Source organism: Python bivittatus, unplaced genomic scaffold (genome assembly GCF_059951505.1).
Source record: "Python bivittatus isolate LINGU-HERP-01145 unplaced genomic scaffold, Pbiv_v1 ctg000580_np1212, whole genome shotgun sequence".
NCBI lineage: Eukaryota > Metazoa > Chordata > Lepidosauria > Squamata > Pythonidae > Python > Python bivittatus.
In genome coordinates, this window is record NW_028277087.1 from 13807284 (window position 1) to 13825054 (window position 17771).

At 41.8% G+C, this 17771-nt stretch overlaps 1 protein-coding gene across 1 annotated transcript in view; it reads right to left on the reverse strand.

Annotated features, from left to right (window-relative positions):
- Positions 1-6251: 6251 nt before the first annotated feature.
- MDGA2 (MAM domain containing glycosylphosphatidylinositol anchor 2) overlaps positions 6252-17771 on the reverse strand; it is a 491572-nt gene continuing 480052 nt past the window's right edge. Inside the window, exons 16-17 of the mRNA XM_088149614.1 lie at positions 6806-6911; positions 6252-6475 (exon numbers count right to left, since the gene is read on the reverse strand). Coding sequence (XP_088005740.1) covers positions 6387-6475; positions 6806-6911 — 195 coding nt within the window. The 3' untranslated portion in view covers positions 6252-6386. The remainder of the gene's footprint in view (positions 6476-6805; positions 6912-17771) is intronic.

Here is a 17771-nt window from a genome sequence, read left to right on the forward strand (position 1 = left end):
TACGCAAACAACCTGCAGATTTCCAAAAGTCTCCCTCCACCCTGAGATTTTCTTCAGGGCGAAGATTCTGTTTATGCTTCCGTCATTCTCCTCTTGGGTTTAAGAAGGAAATGTATTGCAGGACAGATTCATTGAAGTCATCCTGTGTGTGCTTCTATATGTGTAAACATGCTCATGTCGTGCACCTTTACCACTTTCGTGTGGCTTGGCTCAGTTGCTTAACAGGACTGGCATTCTTTGTCTATACTTTTCTACCAGTGTATTAGATGGACCAAATCCATATGAAAGGAGGCAGTTTGGGGTGAAAGATCTTGCTTTGGGGCCACAATGTTGCAAGAGGTAGGATCTTGGATGGCTCCTTTGAATTGTCATTATTGAGTACATCTGTGAATTCTTTCAACATTTAACCATCTTTATCAAGGGGTTTACTCATTTAACTCTGCTCAGTGCACAACACAGCAGCAGTTCTTCCTGTTGTGAAATTAGATGAAGCAGCTGCCTGACATGGCAGTCTTAGGTGTTGTTAACACTAGCAGCACAAGTTACAGAAACATCCCATCTGTGAGACATTAGCCTGCTTGAGATGCATGCATAGAATAGTAATTGGTTTGTGTGTTGTTCTGGGATGAAGAATGAAGAATTCAATTTAGATTTCTGCTTTGCATTTCAATGAGTTGGACCTGTCCTGTTCATTTATGAAGTAATCACAAGGGTGGGGAATCCTGTTTTATTATAAAAAGATAAGTGATACTACGAGAAACATACCACAATGCTGATGATGAATAAAGATGCTGAAGGAAAGAATGAAAGAGTGGCAGGGAAAGAAAAGAAAGATGATGAAATTATTCAGAGGATTCCTTTCTCAAAAGGACACCTTCTACATGTCCACGATTTCACCTGTAGTAGTTGAAATAGAATGTCCCTCTTGGGGACTTCACACAATAGAGATGGCTCGTGTTCTCACATACACAAAAAGAAAGGGACTGATTTGTGGGTCTGCACTAATCTCATTTCTGGCCTGGAGCCTTAATGAAAAGATGGCTTTCATCCTGAGTTACATCTCTATTCAGCTAAGTTTGAAAACATCTCCTCCAAGCCATCTAATGGATATTGTGGGAGAAGATCTGCTTGCAGGGAATTATTGTGTAAATGAAGCAGAATGTAGTAGCAAAGTGCATATACAGCTGTCCTTCAGCAGAAACACTGATAGTGCTTGGCTAGCACACAGCATGAACACAGTGTGTCAAACTCTGGACTCACAAAAGCTAATTGGCCAGCAGCGGTGTGCTATATTTTAACTCAAAGCTGCTGATTCCCATTTGGGCCTCTGATGGATTGTCATCCCATAACCTGCAGAGCCAAATTAATGTGGCAGGGCTGAGTAAGTCCTGGAGGCAGACAGTAATGGATTTCTGGATTCTCAGATGATTAGAGGCCTTGAAGCACCCCCTGAGATAATCTATTCCAGCCTCCTGCTACACAGCAGAAGCCTCCCTTACCCAGCCCTATTTCTCATGCCACAAAACACAACTTAAGCTAGATAATGGAACTGCTAGGCTCCAGATGTGGGGAGCGGCCTACAACTTGCTTGCCTGCTGAGTTACAGAAGAAAAGTAAAATGGCATTCTAGAATTGGAAACTCTTGTTCAGTGAGGTTTCTAACACTCTTCCCTTCTTTCACCATTTTATAAATGACCATAGCATCCTCCCATGATTTTTATTGCAGACTCCTGCTCTTTCCCCCTATGTTTTCCCCTCCCCACAGGTAACTCACCCTTTAATCAAATCGCATTCATACAAATGCGGCTTGAACTGGACTATCAGATAAATGCTGTGCCAACATTTTCCTCTACATTTTTGGACCAATCTAATTCAGTGCACTAGAAAAGAATTTGCCTTCAATTCCACTCTCCTCCACTTCAGGAAAGTAAATCTGCAATGAAATTCTCATGCGTGGGATATAGAGATATTGCACTTATCTTAATTACAAGGTGATGAAGTGGTTCCTTTATTAAACCATCACCGTTCCAGTGATCTGTAACCTTCCACGTTTTCCACACTTGATTTAAATTCCGTGGGAAGACAAACAGGAAAGAAAGTGTCTCATGATCTTGTTTTTTTTTTTTTTTTTTAAGTTTAAGGTAGTCAGGAAAGCTGCAGAGTGATGGAGAGAAAACATCAACAGCCTTCCTCACCATACAAAGAATTGAAAATAAATTCCAAAGCACCCTGAGATTCAGTGCAGTATGAATCTTGATGCCAGAGAACTACTACTACTTCCTCCTCCTCCTCCTCCTCTTCTTCTTCCTCCTCCCTGCATGTTTTTTTTTTTTCCTTAAAGGAAGGCTATGTGGCCTTATTGGCAGAACAAGCCAATTATTCTTAATCACAGGGTTTTATTTTTTTCACTTAGCATAAACCTAGACTGTTAGGTTTGTTTAGAAATTAGTGTACTCTGCAAACCCCAAAAGTGGGTTAATTCAGTAACCAAATTAAGTATGTTGCATGAAAGTAGCCAGTAGGATAGGTCCTTAGAAGCACATTTATCTTGCATTTGAAATTCCAGGAGAGATAATTGCGTGATTTGAAACCTGTGATTTGAAACTGCATCATATTCTTCTACAATAAGCTTTTTTTATCCCCTATAATTCAGCAATAAAAAATATGCTCTAATCCTCTTAAAATCAAACACATGCGCACACACATATATGGGTCTATCTATTCATCCATCCATCTACAGGTAGTCCTCAGGTTATAACAGTAACTGGGACCCAAATTTCCATCTGTAAGCAATGCGGTCATAAAGTGTGATGTCATGTGACTGCGTCGCTTGGCGATGGCAATCCTGGCAATCCCTGTTGCCATTGTTAAGTGAGGATCATGGGTCATTAAGCGAGGATCTCATGTGATTGAGACTTGTGACTTCCTGCCAGCTTCCAACAAGCAAAGTACCAATAGAGGTGAATATGCTTCCAACAAGCAAAGTCAATGGGGAAGCCAGCAGGAAGGGGTAAATCCCAGTGATGATAAGTCTTTCCTTAGGTGGCTCACAAGCAGGTTGGTGAGTGGGTGAGTGCAATGGAGTGCAGGTGGGCAGGGGAGTGGGTGGAAGCAGGATAGAAAGAATATTCATGTCTTTGAACTATGGTGTTGGAGAAGACTTCTGAAAATACCGTGGATAGCCAAGAAAACCAACAAATCAGTTCAAAGTTCTCACTTGGCAAAAATGAGCAGGCTCAAATTATATTTTGGACACATTATGTGAAGACCTAGCTCTCTTGAGAAGTCTATAATGCTGGGAAAGGTGGAGGAAAGAGAAGATGATGAGCAGCAGCAAGGTGAATTGACTTGATTACAGTGTCAATGGTGCAACATTGGAAGACGTGAAGGGCCAGACTGGGAACAGATCATCCTGGAGAAAGTTTATCAGTGGGGCTGTTAAGAGCTGACATTGACTTGATAGCACAAAATCAATCAATCAATCAATCAATCAATCAATCAATCAATCAATCAATCAATCATAGCATAATATGTCAGTTGCACATAAAAAGCTAGTTATGATAATGACATTGCCTTTTAAACTGATTATTCCACAGTTCCCCATATACAAAACATCAAATTATAGTTAATTATTTTTCCTACTTAGCCAGCCACCATTCCATGCCACTGGATGTCTTTACATTTTTTGGATGTCTTTACATTTTTTCTAGTATCCTTACATTTTTGCGAACCTGAATCTAATCCCCAGAAAATGTATTAGTATTAATAGATATGACAGTGGTGATCAGCGTTAGATGATGACAGCCTTGCGTTGGTAGGCATAGGTTTTTGGAAAGGTATTATGTAAATATGATGCTAAACTATAAATAACAGTGTCTTTTTTATTTTCAGGCTATACTTTGATCCGCATGGATTCTGTGCACCATCACACAACAGGACGTCCACATTTCCTCTAAACTGTATTTCCAAATGCTCCATGAAAATCTTCCCCCATCTTCCAATTCCCTGGAACTGGTTTGGAGAGAACATGCAGGATTTCTGGGTGAGGTAATGAGGAATTTGTTCCACTGGTAGAATCCATTCATCTGACAGATGGACTCTTTTGGATACTATTCAATAATTGACATGTTTGATCTAACATAACAGAGAGAAACTACATTATGACTGCTGGGTGTCTGAAGCATTCGACAAACACAAACAGCACTTACCATGCCTTACCTGGAAATAAGCTTTATTGAACATAGTTGTAAAATTATCTTTTTCAGTTGAATTACTGAATCATCAGCACAAACTTTTTTCTACAGTTTTTTTTAAAAACCAAGCCTCATCATTTTTACTGCATTTCTTTGTGCTTTTTTAATATTAATATTCTCAAATGTTATACTTTGTTTTCTTTTAATATCCGAATTATTTGCATATAAGTTTTTTCCCCTCTTCTCATCTTAGGGTACTGAAAGAACATATAATAACCATAATAATTATAATAATAACTCTTGCTTAGACAAAACTCTTTTTTTTTTAATGAAGTTAAAAGCTGAGATAATTTACGGAAAAAAGATCTTCAAATTTTCATTACCAACTCATAGAAAGGGAAATTTACAGTGTATTGGAAAATTGGCTAAAGATAGGGATGGGATGGAGCCAGGTAGCTGAAAATAATTTTTACAGGTTTTATTTATTTTTTTGTAAAAGTGATTTTTTAAATTTTGCTAAAATAATAAAATAATATTTCACAATTTGCACAGAGTCTGATGAAAGGGCAGAGGCCTTATCTTCTCCGTGTTTGGAAATGAAACCAGGTCAGCTGGCCTGCTTTTGCCATAAAGAGTCTCTCCTTTTTTACCTTTCCTATATGCACTGTGACCTTTCTTGATCAATCTTATTTTGAGCAGAGGTTAGACTATGAAAAAACGGTGTGCGCGCATGCACGCAGGTGTTTCTGCATTAAAATTCACCATTGCCAAGTATGTTGCCTCCTCAGCCTTCTGGCACTAATGGACCCCACTTCAAAACTTGAAAAATACAGGCTGATCCATTTCCGAAGCTGCAATAGAAGCCATTTCCTCCTGGATCAGATGTTCCAAAGGCCATGATTTTGGGGACGGCTTAGTAGCAAAAGAGCTGAAGCTCAGAAGGACTTTACACTGTCATTCAAGTCAATCCGTCTCTAGAAGTAGCTTTCCTGTGTTTTTAATTTCTTCCTCAGTTGGTAGCTTTGCTCTTCTACTTTGCTTTAGAAAAAGAGGATGTTCTTTTTTTTGGAACTGCAAACCTCACTGGAGCTATACAAGCTTCTGTCTGCTGGAATAATTTTTTTTTTTGTTTTTTGCATGTGCACATGTGTGTATGTTCCCCCTACCCCATTTTCTCAGGCTTGTTATCATTGAAGGCACTTGGTTTCCATGGCATTTTAGAAAAAAGATGGTAGTTTGGTTTTTTGTCACTTGATTAGGACAGATGATGTTCACTGGGAGTGGGATGTGGGAGGAGCAGGGCAAGGGCAAGTGGGCTGGGGCTCAGAAGACCACGGGGGAGAGTGTTGGATATGTTCAAGTGGCCACACAAGCAAACTCTAGACAAGCCAGTGTGGCTGTTGTCACCATAAGTATGTCCTGGACTTAACAGAACACATGCAAAGCGGAGACCACGTATAGTTTCTAGCAATTGCCATGAGGAACTTCAGCAGAATGTCTTCAACAACTCCGGCGCCTCGGGTTGCTCCCTGCCTGCGGCTGGATCGAGCTCGATGCTTAAAAACCTCGTGTGGAAGGTGAAGGTGGGGGGAAACGCCAGCTCCTCTCGTACCCTGTTTGACAGTGAGGTGAAGGGATTTTTCTCTCCTCCGTGCTCGCTCTTGCTCTCTTCTGTTATGAAATCTCTTTTGGGGCAGGCCATTAAGGTTCCATGGCAACAAGCAAACTAGTCTTTGAAACAAAACAAGCCATGACTTTGTGCTTTGACAAGGAATTCTATAGCTCTTTTGACAGAGTTCTCCCAATGAATGCTTGGGGTGTGTGTGGGGGGGCGGGTGTTGGTGTCATTTCTCTCTCCTTTTGTTCATTTGTTACTACTTCACCACAAGAGCACCTGAAGGCCTCTCTCCTTCACTTCCAGAACATGCGGTCCACATGGTACATTTATTTGCCTGCAGTCGCTTGTTTGTCCATTCCTTTTGTTTTTTAATAAACCCCCAATGCTTCCATATATATATATATATATATATATATATATATATATATATATTCTTTTTTAAAAAAAAATCTTATTTGAGTCAGTCATCAGTCAGTGGAGGAATCTTTGGTAGTTTTTTGTTTGTTTTTAAAATGTTCCCTTTTCTTCACGCCAGCGGGTGGTACATCTGTGTTGTAGCCTCTGCCGGAATAAGGTCACCTCTGATGAATTAAGACAGACACAAGAAGAAAAACGGGGAAACTCCGTATATGGGGCAGCGTCCTGACTGCCTCTGAAGGTATATCTAAACAAAAAGAAAAGCGGGGGGAAAGACGGTTAGTCATCTTTCAAATTAGGCTGCCTAATTCATTCCAGAAACTGGTATGCTATGGAAACATGGCTTGCTATCTTTTGGTGATTGTGAAACAATGCAGGAGTTTCGCTTCACTCATGACAAGTCAGGAGCTGCCCCGCTTCATGAACCACAGCTGCATACTCAAAGCATTTCTCAAACAAAGCCCCCCTTTCAAGGCTTTGCACAGCCCTAAGAACTCATTTCCTTCAGTCTTAACATGCTATGAAACCATATACGGGATTGGGATGCTACTGGGAGGATGTCAACAAGCCCACGTACGGTTGTTTACATAATCTGATTTTGTGCACTCTCCTTCCACGATTGAGATGTCATCAATAGCAATGTCTCCTTCAATGCCTCGGCCACGGATGCCTTCAAAAACAACCTGAGATGGGAGGGAAAAAAGATACTGATGTTAAACATAAAATCCATGAGTGACACAAGAGGAGCTTTTAATATAATGAAAATAGAATGTTGTGTTGAATAATTTCTCCTTCTGTTTATCCAGTCCAGCAGAATTCAAAGTTATTTTTTCAGTTGAACACGCACACACATGGAAAAGTTAGCATATTTATAACAGGGATATATGAAACCTTTTGTCTGGTGTTTCAACCTTCCTGATTATCTGAAAGCAGTAATTCATGATTTTTTATTCCTCAAGTCAATGTGCTGTTTTCACAAGGGCAGAATTGTCTGAATGGCTGGATTACAAGTTAATTCACTTCTAAGCACAAGGATACTTCATTCCCCAATGAAAACATTTATAAGCTTGCTATTGTCCTTCCTTCCTACTTTAGGCTATTGTTTACTAGTGCATTCTATGAAAGTGTTAATCAGATGGCTATTGTGCTTGTTCCTCAAAAGATTTTCTTTAAAAAAAAATCCAATTTCATATTATGTTAATTGTTTAATTATCAACTTCACTCTCCTTCTTGTGATCTACAAAAAATATGCCCTCTCAGAACATGCTAAATCCTAAATCCAGGCTAACACACACAGATTACTATGAAAAAGTATCCATCCATCCATCCATCCATCCATCCATCCATCCATCCATCCATCCATCCAATTTCTATAGCTGCCCATCTCAAACATGTGACCTTGGGCAGCAAACAATAATAAAATCAATTAAACCAATTAAAAACACAATACAAAAAGAAAAATTAAATACATACGGCAGCCGATAAATATTATAATCTGTAGGTGTTAGCATAACCAGGAAATGGAGCTCTTCACAAACTTGGGACACCAGGCCTGGGCACCTAACCAAGTCTTCAAGGGATTCTGAAAGGCCAGCAGGGTCACGGCCATCATAATCTCAGGAGGGAGGACATTCCAGAGGGCAGGCACTATGGCGTGACAACCAGCACCTTGAATTGTACCTGGAAACACACTGGCAACCAATGCAGACCACAAAGCAGTGGTGTTACATGTGCCGAGTAGCCAACACCATTTACAACATGGACAGCTGCATTCTGCACCAGCTGAACCTTCTGAATGCTTTTCAAGGGCAGCCCCAGGTACAGCATGTTGCAGTAGTCCAGATGGGTGGCCACGAGAGCATGAGTGACAGTGAGCAGAGCCTCCTGGTCCAGGAGTGGGCGCAGCTGACACACAACCCGAAGGTGTGCAAAGACCCTCTTAGCCACAGCTATGACCTGCTCTTCCAGCAAGAGCCGTGAGTCCAAGAGGACCCCCAGATTGCACACCGGGTCTGTCTGAGGCAGTGCCACCCCATACCAGGATCAGAGGTGGAAAAACCTTGACACCAAAAGGCCCAAGCAGCCAAAGCCACTCAGTCTTGCTTGGGTTGAGCCGAAGCCCATTGTGCCCCTTCCAGGCCCCTACAGCCTCCAGGCACTGGGACAGGACATCCACAGCATTACTTAGGCAGCCCAGGGTAGAGATATAAAGCTGGGTATCATTGGCATACCGATGATGCCTTAACCCAAACTGTTGGATCACCTCATGCAGTGGCTTCATGTGCATGTTAAATACAGTAAGAGGGGAGAGAGGACTGAGCCCTATGGCACCCCACAAAGTAGGGGCTGTGGGATGGACCTCTACCCCCATCAACACCAACTGGAACTGACTCTGGAGGAAGGAGAATCAGCACAACACCATGCCACTTACCCCAAACTCCCGAAGCCGGCCCAGGATACCATGATTGATGGTATCAAAGGCCGCTGAGAGGTCAAGAAGAGTAAGGATGGATGCACTACCTCCATCCCACTCCCACCGGAGGCCATCCAAGAGTGCAATCAATGCCTTCTCAGTTGCATACCCCAGCCTGAATCCTGACTGAAAGGGGTCCAGATAATCTGCTTCATCCAGAGCCCTGTGAAGCTGCTGTGTGACCACTTTCTCTACAACTTTCCCTAAAAACTGGACTGGATGAAAGGCCTGGACTGGATGAAAACTGTCCAGATTAGTTGGGTTGAGCAATGGCTCTTTGAGGAGGGAACACACTACTGCCTCCTTAAGAGCTGGCGGGACCACCCCCTCCCTCAAGAAAGAATTAATCACCAGCCAGACCCAACCACACGTCCTCTCCTGGGCAGCCTTGACCAGCCAGGAGGGGCACGGATCTAACCCAGAAGTGGCTGAACTAAAAGCTACAAGAACCCAGTCTACTTCCTCAGGTTCAATGGAATCAAACTCTTCCCATGCAGGAGTCAGCCCCCATAACCTCCACTGGCCCTACACCAAGGCTGGAGTCCAACACAGAGCGACTTCGAGCAACTTTATTGGCCAGATGCTCAGCATATTCCTCACAGCAACCCTAAAGATGAACCCAAGAATGACTGCCTCCAAGGAGGGTCTGGCTCACTTGAAACAGGGCTGTTGGGCACCTATCTGCGGACACGATAAGGATGGAGAAATAATTATGTTTTGCCACCCTCACCACCACAAGGTAGGCTCTAACTGTGGTCTAGCTCATGTTTGATCAACTTCACTCTTTTATTGCTTCCTTTCCCCTTTTGGCTTCCTTTCTAGATTTGCTTAATTTTTAATTTCTTTGCTACTGAATGTTGTCAAGAGTTCATGTGTGTCTTGCTGATATATGAAGGCATGAGCATGTGACACTAAAATTTGGTGTATATTTTATTATATTTAAAGTTCTAGTGTGGAGGAAGTTCTATGCAAACTATAGCTCACAATTTGAAATTATCAGATGGATCCATTCTTTTGATTCAAGGCCATGAAACTAATCAGTTAAAATGCATTCCTAAGAATTATTTCAATACTGAGAGTATTCCCATACTTTCCCATTTACTGGTCCATTGATTTTAATGGATTAAAAACACTAGAGTGAAAAAAACAAAGATGTAATAAAGGAAGTAAAGGGCCTTCAAATGCTTTTCTGAGAGTTTTTACAGCATTTATACCTTACCAGTTTTGCTTCCTGATAAACAGTGTTTTGTAAGTAACACAGACACACACACACAATGGTAGCCTTCTTACAAATACCAATCTGCCCATGAGCAGCCATTTTGTCATAACATCCACAATATGCTCCCAGATTGCCCCAAGGGCTTCTTGGCTTAGTGGTTGTCTAACCCAGTTAATGCTAAAGGGAAGTGATTTCATCTGGGAGGTTTGTAGGTCCCCTCCTGCCTTCCTGCCTCCTAGTTCAATTGTTTGAGCAAGGGCAAGACATTTGCTGGAAAAAGTCGCAAACTTTGGGATCAGCAGCGATCAGAATTATGCAAGAAAAATGACATTTTCTGCACATTCCTTTTCTTGATGCCATATGGGACTCTAACATGCCAGTTTAATTAGGCTGTTATAGTCATCAAGTCTGGCAGAAAAAAATCATTCTGTAACAAACTTCAAAGGCCTTTTTGCAGAGATAGTGGGAATTAGGCAATGGAGCGATGGTATTTGTGCTGGACTATTAACTGAGATTTCCTCCCGCCAGTTTAAATTGACTAAATGTTGAGGATAATTCCATAAAATGAAATGGGGAATAATTTGGTATTAAGAAAGAATTAACATAGGACAGAGGAATCAATTGGACAGTATTTAATCCCATTCACAGCTTCCCAAAAACCATTATGTCTCTAATTTGGAGCACAATTCTGGGCATAGCTGATGAGTCAAAGAAGACTTTTGTTTCTGAGAGACTTGGGAATTAAGGCAGAGTATGCCAGACTCATATTTTACAGCAAAAAAAAAAAAAAAGGATCACCATATCTGGGCTGCAAAACACTGAATGACCACTAGATATCATCAAAGAGATACAGAAAAAATGTAACTCTTTGCTGGCATCTAGTGGATACTGGATGTTGTAGCCAAGATATGAGCAGTTCTAGCAAAAATGTAACCTTGAAGCAAGCCTAAGGGTTGAGTGTCTCTCCTTGATTAAAGGTAGCCTAGAATCTCAAATAACTAGAAGATGATGTGAAGCAGGGACCAGTACCACTGAGAACCCTAAGGATGTAAAATCTCACCTTCTTCACTTAATCTAGCATCATGGAAACTTGTTTCCTTATCTCCAGAAGCACTTTATCTGCTTTTCTCTGATTTTTTTTGTAAAGGGGTGGGGTGGGGAGAAGTGTTCGGATGACTTTAAAGTTCCTTCATCTGAAAGGCAATAACTCTTACCCTGCTACTTTCAAAGTATTTCAAAATTTCCATCCCAACTGATCTTGTAACTCTCTTCAGGCATACAAAGGACAGAACTATGTAATGTAAATCCTTGTGATTGGCTGGAAGATGGTAAATAGCTTCTGCATTGGCCACCCCCAGTGCAGTGTCATTCATGACATTAGGTTTAGGCCTTACCTACTCTTACTATTCCTCATCTTGTGTCTAGAATTTGTTATAGCCATAGCTTGGTGCATAGCAAATCTTTTAAAACTGAGAGGTATTTCCAAAACATGTCAATGTCCAGCACTGGGAAGCTGGGCATTCAAAAGCAAATATACACTCCAGGCCTAAGTTCTTGGATATGCCAACAATTGCTCTTTGTTTATCAATTTGAAGCACTTCATTCCAGTCTTCAGCCTACTCACCTCCAAAAGTTCTTAAGTACACAAGACTTTCCTGCAGGCATTTATTGTAAAGGTAACATCACAAAGGGAAAATGTATTGTGAAGGAAGAGGAAAAATGTACATTTGGGGATACATGATTCTTGAGTGTAAGGGTTCAGCAAATCATGGAGCTGGACAAAGAACAATGGTTACTTGTTCTTCTCTTGGTGTCTTCAGCAATGGCAGGCTGTAGTTGGAGAAAGGCTTTCAGCTGGAGATTACTGCCACTTCTCTTTTCTTTGCCAGCTCAACTCTTTGGACCTTTGCCTCTCAGACCTTAAAATAAGTTAATTTCAAGGAATGTAACAGGAAGCTGCCTTACGTAGCCTGCTTCATTTAGATACTTATTTCCAATGTCTGTCAGATGCTAGATGGTGACTGAATCTGGAACTTTTTGTATGCAGATTGTATGCTCTACCTGTGAGCAATAGCTCTTCAGTCAAGGAGAGGGTTCAAGGCAGAGTTGGAACAAGAACATACAAATTGGTCTTCAGTGGCAAATTGGTTGCCTGCCCCTATAAATAAGGATTCATAATGAACCTAACCAAAGAAAGGATATCCCCTTTCCCACTCCATAATATAGCAAGTATTTTATATGCTTTAATTGGTAGTACATTCACATTTGGAACTCCAGCAATTCAGTTGTGCTGTTGGTATCCCTGAATTCTTTCCATACTTGAAGTTTAGCCTCTGTCGTATCTGAGAAATATGTGAAAAGTACCAGGTTTCCCATACCAGGTTTCTCTTGGGGTTTCCCATAGCATATTTCTGAGCCACCTCCATTTTCTGGCCTGTGCACCTGATGGAATTGGTCCCTGCCAAGAAACAGCTGCTTTCATCTTGAAGGTATCATGAGCAAATCTTAGTTTTCTAGATAGATTTCTTCATTTGCTCACCTTGGCCTGTGGCATTGATGGTAACAAGTGACTCTCTTTTTTCTCTAGTCTGTCTCAGCCACATTGATAGAAGCAGAAGCCAGCAGCTACAGAATCGTTTAGGGAAAACTCTGGGTTTGCTCTGGGGACTTTAAAAAGGGTAGGGAGTCTGTTTACAGTCCACAAATTGCTTATCCCTGAATTACAAGCTACTAATTCACAGTGAATCAGAATTATTCACAATTCTGGCTTACTGTGCAATGTGAACATCATCATTGGAACTGTTCCTTGGACGGAACACTGGGGAATTTGCAGTGGTGGCCAGAAAGAATACATCTATGTTTGCAGAATGCCAAATTGCATTTGATTAAAAGCCTCATCCCTGCCATTCAAAGTATGGATTGCTCTATTTTCATCAGTGTAAAACAGTACAAAAACACCACACTCACTGATGGTCTCCCAGAAGCAATAAATAGTTACCGTAGGAGCTGCTATTGTTAGAATTTATCCTTGCCTTTGCTGGCCATTTTGAATCAGGGATTGTTGTAAAGCATTCATATCCCCTTTTTAGATGAAAAACCCTTGCTGGATGACATATGGGCCAGGAAAACATAAAATAAATGTAGGCTGTCCTTCAGCATATGAAAGACACTATAAACACACTTTAATTTTTGTGCTGATCAAATTTGCTGCAGAGATTCACTCTGATTCACGCTCTTAAAATTAACTAGGAGGTTTATGTCCCTCCCCATTCAGCTCTAGAATGCAAAGTAAAGTTTGGTTGAAGCAGGGGCAGTGAAAGCAATGGAATGTCCCACACTTATTTTACTTTCACTAGTTTCAAAGTCTAAATTTGTTTCATGTTTCTAAATAAGAGTGATGTCAGAAAGGAAAAACAGGAAGACACACTGTATGAGTAACACGTGGTCAAACAGAGTGGCTGCATTCATATAACACACTCAGTCAAGTAATTTAAAGATCTAGCAGCTACATTTGCACCACATGCTAAGTATGGCTACTTTTTACCCAATTCTCTTTCCTTTTATGCCTTAGCATGCTGTGTGAAGCCAGCCCATTGGCTTAGTTTATGGATGAATATTTTGTACAAACACTCCAAAATGGTTGAGTAAGTGAATGTACCCAGTGATGGCACAATCTTGTTAATATGGAAATACATATTTTTTCTATCAATAGCCCAACATGGGTGCTTAAAAGAGATCATTTGGAAGGTGTGGATGTATGTGCTGACCTGACTTTCCCCAATTCCATCCTCCCCAAGTTATCTAGAAAGATGCAGAGAATGTGCACTGCATTTGCCTGAATAAAGTTACAGCCTTGCACGGGGCCCGAAGCTCAGGGATAGTTGTAACCATGTCCAGCCAGATATGACACACCCTTTCTGCAAATCTTCCCCATTAAAGCAGAAGGGGAAAGGATGAAACACATGTCCACACCCTTCATGTATTTTCTGAAACTGAATGAATAAGATAAATGGAGGAACCTTGTCTGGATTTCTAGTTCCCAACAGAAAGGGAGAGACTTCATGAATGAATCCAGATTGGTTTTGGTAAAGAGAAGGGGTCTTCTGTTAATGGGGGAGTACTTCAGATGATTGCACAGCCTGCAGCCTTAAGGGCATCGTATCATCTCCATAGTCTCTGTATTACAAACATGAGCTTCCTCCACCCAACGTCCAACTTTTAGAATTTCTCTCCTTTCGGAAACTTAATGTAGGTAAGGCTAATCAATTATAAGCAGTTCAGAACAAAGCTAAACTTGCCATGACAACCTGAATGTGTGCAAAAGTCTTGCTCACAAATACACATTCTCAAGTTGAGCATAATCCCTTTTTTACCCCTGAAGGGAGCAATGACTTTGTATTAGCTGCTCATGCACACTGGATGATTGAAAAAGCCAAAGAATGCCAAAAAGAAGTCAGTATGTGCTTCATCGATTATAGAAAAGCCTTTGATTGTGTCAATCAGGTCAAGTTGCAGAATGTGCTCAGAAAAATGGGAATCTCAGAACATCTCACTGACCTCATGAGAAACTTACCTACAGGTCAGGGAGCCACAGTCCAGACAGAATATGGTGAAACAAACTGGCTCCAGGTTGGCAAAAGAGTGTTACAAGGCTGCATACTCTCCCCATATTTATTAAACCTATATGTGGAATATATATTAAGGGAAGCTGGTTTGGAAAAAGATGAGCTGAAAATGCAAAGGATCTGCAGGCCTTAGTACTAAAAATCAAAGAGCACAGTGAAAAAAACGGGACTATTAAATATAAAGAAGACCAAATTAAAGACAACAGGTAGAACAACAGCCTTAGAATTGACAATGAAGAAATTGAAGTCATGGATAGCTTCTGCCTTAAGATCAACCATCAATAGTAAAGGAACAAGCAGTCAAGAAATACACCGCAGACTAGCACTCAGTAGAGCAGCCATGAAGACCTTGGAAAAGATATTCAAATGCTGTGATGTGTCTATGCCTACAAAGATCAGAATTGTGCATGCCATGATATTCCCTGTGACACTCTAGGGAAGTGAAAGTTGGACTTTAAAGAAGCAGGATAGGAGAGTATTAATGCTTTTGAACTTTGGTGTTGGAGAAGACTCCTGAATATATCATGGACAGCCAAGAAAACAAACTGATGGATCATTGAACAAATCAACCCAGAGTTCTCACTCAAGGCACAAATGACCAGATTCAAATTATCATACTTTGGACATATTATGCAAAGACCCAGCTCTCTGGAAAAGGTTCTAATGCTGGGAAAGACAGAAGGAAAGAGAAGAGGATGACCAGCAGCAAGGTGGATGGACTCAGTTATGGAGGCAATGAGTGCACTTTGGGAGACATGAAAGAACAGGTTAGCGATAGATCATCTTGGAGAAAATCTATCTATGTGGTCGCTGTCAGGTTCAGCCTGCACCGCACGCCTAGGAACTTGCCCAGCCGCGCTTTAGTCAATTTCACCGCTCGAGCGCTAGCGCAGAAAGAGGAAATGCGAAACCGCAAGCTAATGAATGGGCCACCTGGCGCCACTTCACTAATCTGGAGCGGATGCGTTGTGTTAACGCCAGAGGGCCGCGGGCGCAATAGACAAAGGAGAGAGCCGCGGAATTGAGGAAGAGATCAGCGCGCGAGGGGATGCTCCCGGCTGTGCGCGCAACAGAAGCCCCAACGAAGGCAACGAAGGCCACAGGCAACAACAATCAAAGAAACAAGAGAACTGGGCTGAACCTGCCATTCCAGTAGAAGGGGGGGATTACAGGGGGCAATCTGCAATCTAATTTGTAATATGTAACCTAGCAACGGGGCCCGCGGGGGGATTGAGACAACTATAAAGGAGTAATGTAAATGTACCAAGCCAGTCCTGGCTTTGCTTGTGACTGCTACCTTACGCATGAGTAAACCTCTTTTGTGAACCACACGTGTCATGGGAGTTTCTCTGTCGAACGGGGCAAACCTTACAGTCGCTAGGAGTCAAAAACAGCTTGATGGCACATAATCAATCATTCAATCAATGCATCCTGTTAGAATATCTCTATTAAAAACTTGAAATGTACAGGCATATGATGAATTTTGGATTTATTGAGTTTAGAGTGTAGCCAAGAAAATGGTCCTGCTTGTTTGGAAAGGAACTACTACAACAGGCTTAAAATCCTAGACTGAAGTTATACATTTACTTCCAACCTTTGAACTGGCGTTCTTTGATTCAGTGGAAAGACTGACCAATATGATTCTGATATGGGAAAGGTTTAATTTGTTGTTTACAAACTGATTCACCATTATATATTGATTGCACTATATAGTATATGGTAGTCCTTCGGGTTCGAAGAAGACACACTGTTGTGGAGTTCATCTGTGGACATGGAGGTGGCTCTGCAGTCCCAATCTGGAAGTGCAGAGTGTAACACAATGGGGGCACTGTAAGTCCATTTTTGTAGTAACAGTGGGTGTTATTCTGTGATGCCGCTTGCGGTTTTCTATCGGTTTTTGGTGGTGCCTATCTTCAAAGCTGGTGGAGGCTTCATAGCACAGGGCTCACCATCTGGTTCTGTCAGCAGCCACAGCTTCTAGTTCCCTTGGCTGGATGGAGTAGTTGAATCAACTTCATGAATTTCCTCGGGCATCCATAACATCTCAGGATGATCCAGAGAGCCTCCCTGTTTACAGTGTCAAATGCCTTTGTTGGGTCAATGAAGACAGAGTAAAGAGGCTTGGTCTGCTTAATGCACTTCTCCTGGACTTGCCTCATGGCAAATATCATGTCTGCTGTATTCCATTCTGGCCAAAAGCCACACTGTGCCTCTGGGAGGTTCCTTTTTGAGACAGTGACAAATCTATTCAGGAGAATGCAGGCAAAGATCTTGCCTGCAATGGACAGCAGAAAGATACCTCTGTAGTTTCCGCAGTCTGATTTGCTTCCCTTATTTTTGTAGAGAGCCACAATGAGGGCATTACAGAAGTCATCAGGCATCTCTTCTGTGGACCAAATGTCTTCCATGATGTCTTGGAATCCCTGTAAGGCTGTTGGGTCTAGTACTTTGTTGATCTCAGCAGGAATGCCATCCTGTCCTGTTGCTCATCAGTAGAGGAAGGCAGGTCTAGGACATCCAAGACTTGCAGCTGAGGAATCTGCTGTAAGACATCATGATCAACTGTGGACAGTCTACTGAGTAGGTTGGAAACGTGTTTAGCCCAGTGGTTTTTCAGTTCTTCCTAGTCTTTGATCAGGCTTGACCCATCAAACGACAGCAGGGGGGAGCATCCTGATTTAGAAGGACCATAAACTGACTTTATGGCACTGAAGAACTCTCTGGTGGCATGCATGTCTGCACAGGGTTCCACCTGCTCAGCCTTTCTTTGCCACCACTTGTCCTGCATTTCTTGCAGTTCCATCTGTACTTCGGACTGCAGGTGCTTAAGCTTGTCTTTTCTTGAGACAGATGACGGATTGTTCTGCCAGTCTGCATAGGCCTTGTCCTTGGCCTGGAGGGCTGCTGAAATGGTTTCATGGTTTTCATCAAACCAGTCTTGATGTGCCTGGGTTTTCAGTCCAAGTATAGTTGTTGCAGTCTGCATGATGACATCTTTAAACTGCATTCACTTTTCAGAACAGATTCTTACAAGCAGTAAATTGCCAGAGAGTTTTTCATTAAGTACATCTTGGAAATGTTGGACTTGGATTGGGTCTTGCAGTTTGCTGATGTTGAATGACTTTCTGACAGTCCTTGGTTGCTTATGATGTAAAGGGGCTATGTGCAGGTTGAGGACCAACTGAACCAGCCTATGATCTGTCCAGCACTTAGCACCTCGCATGGC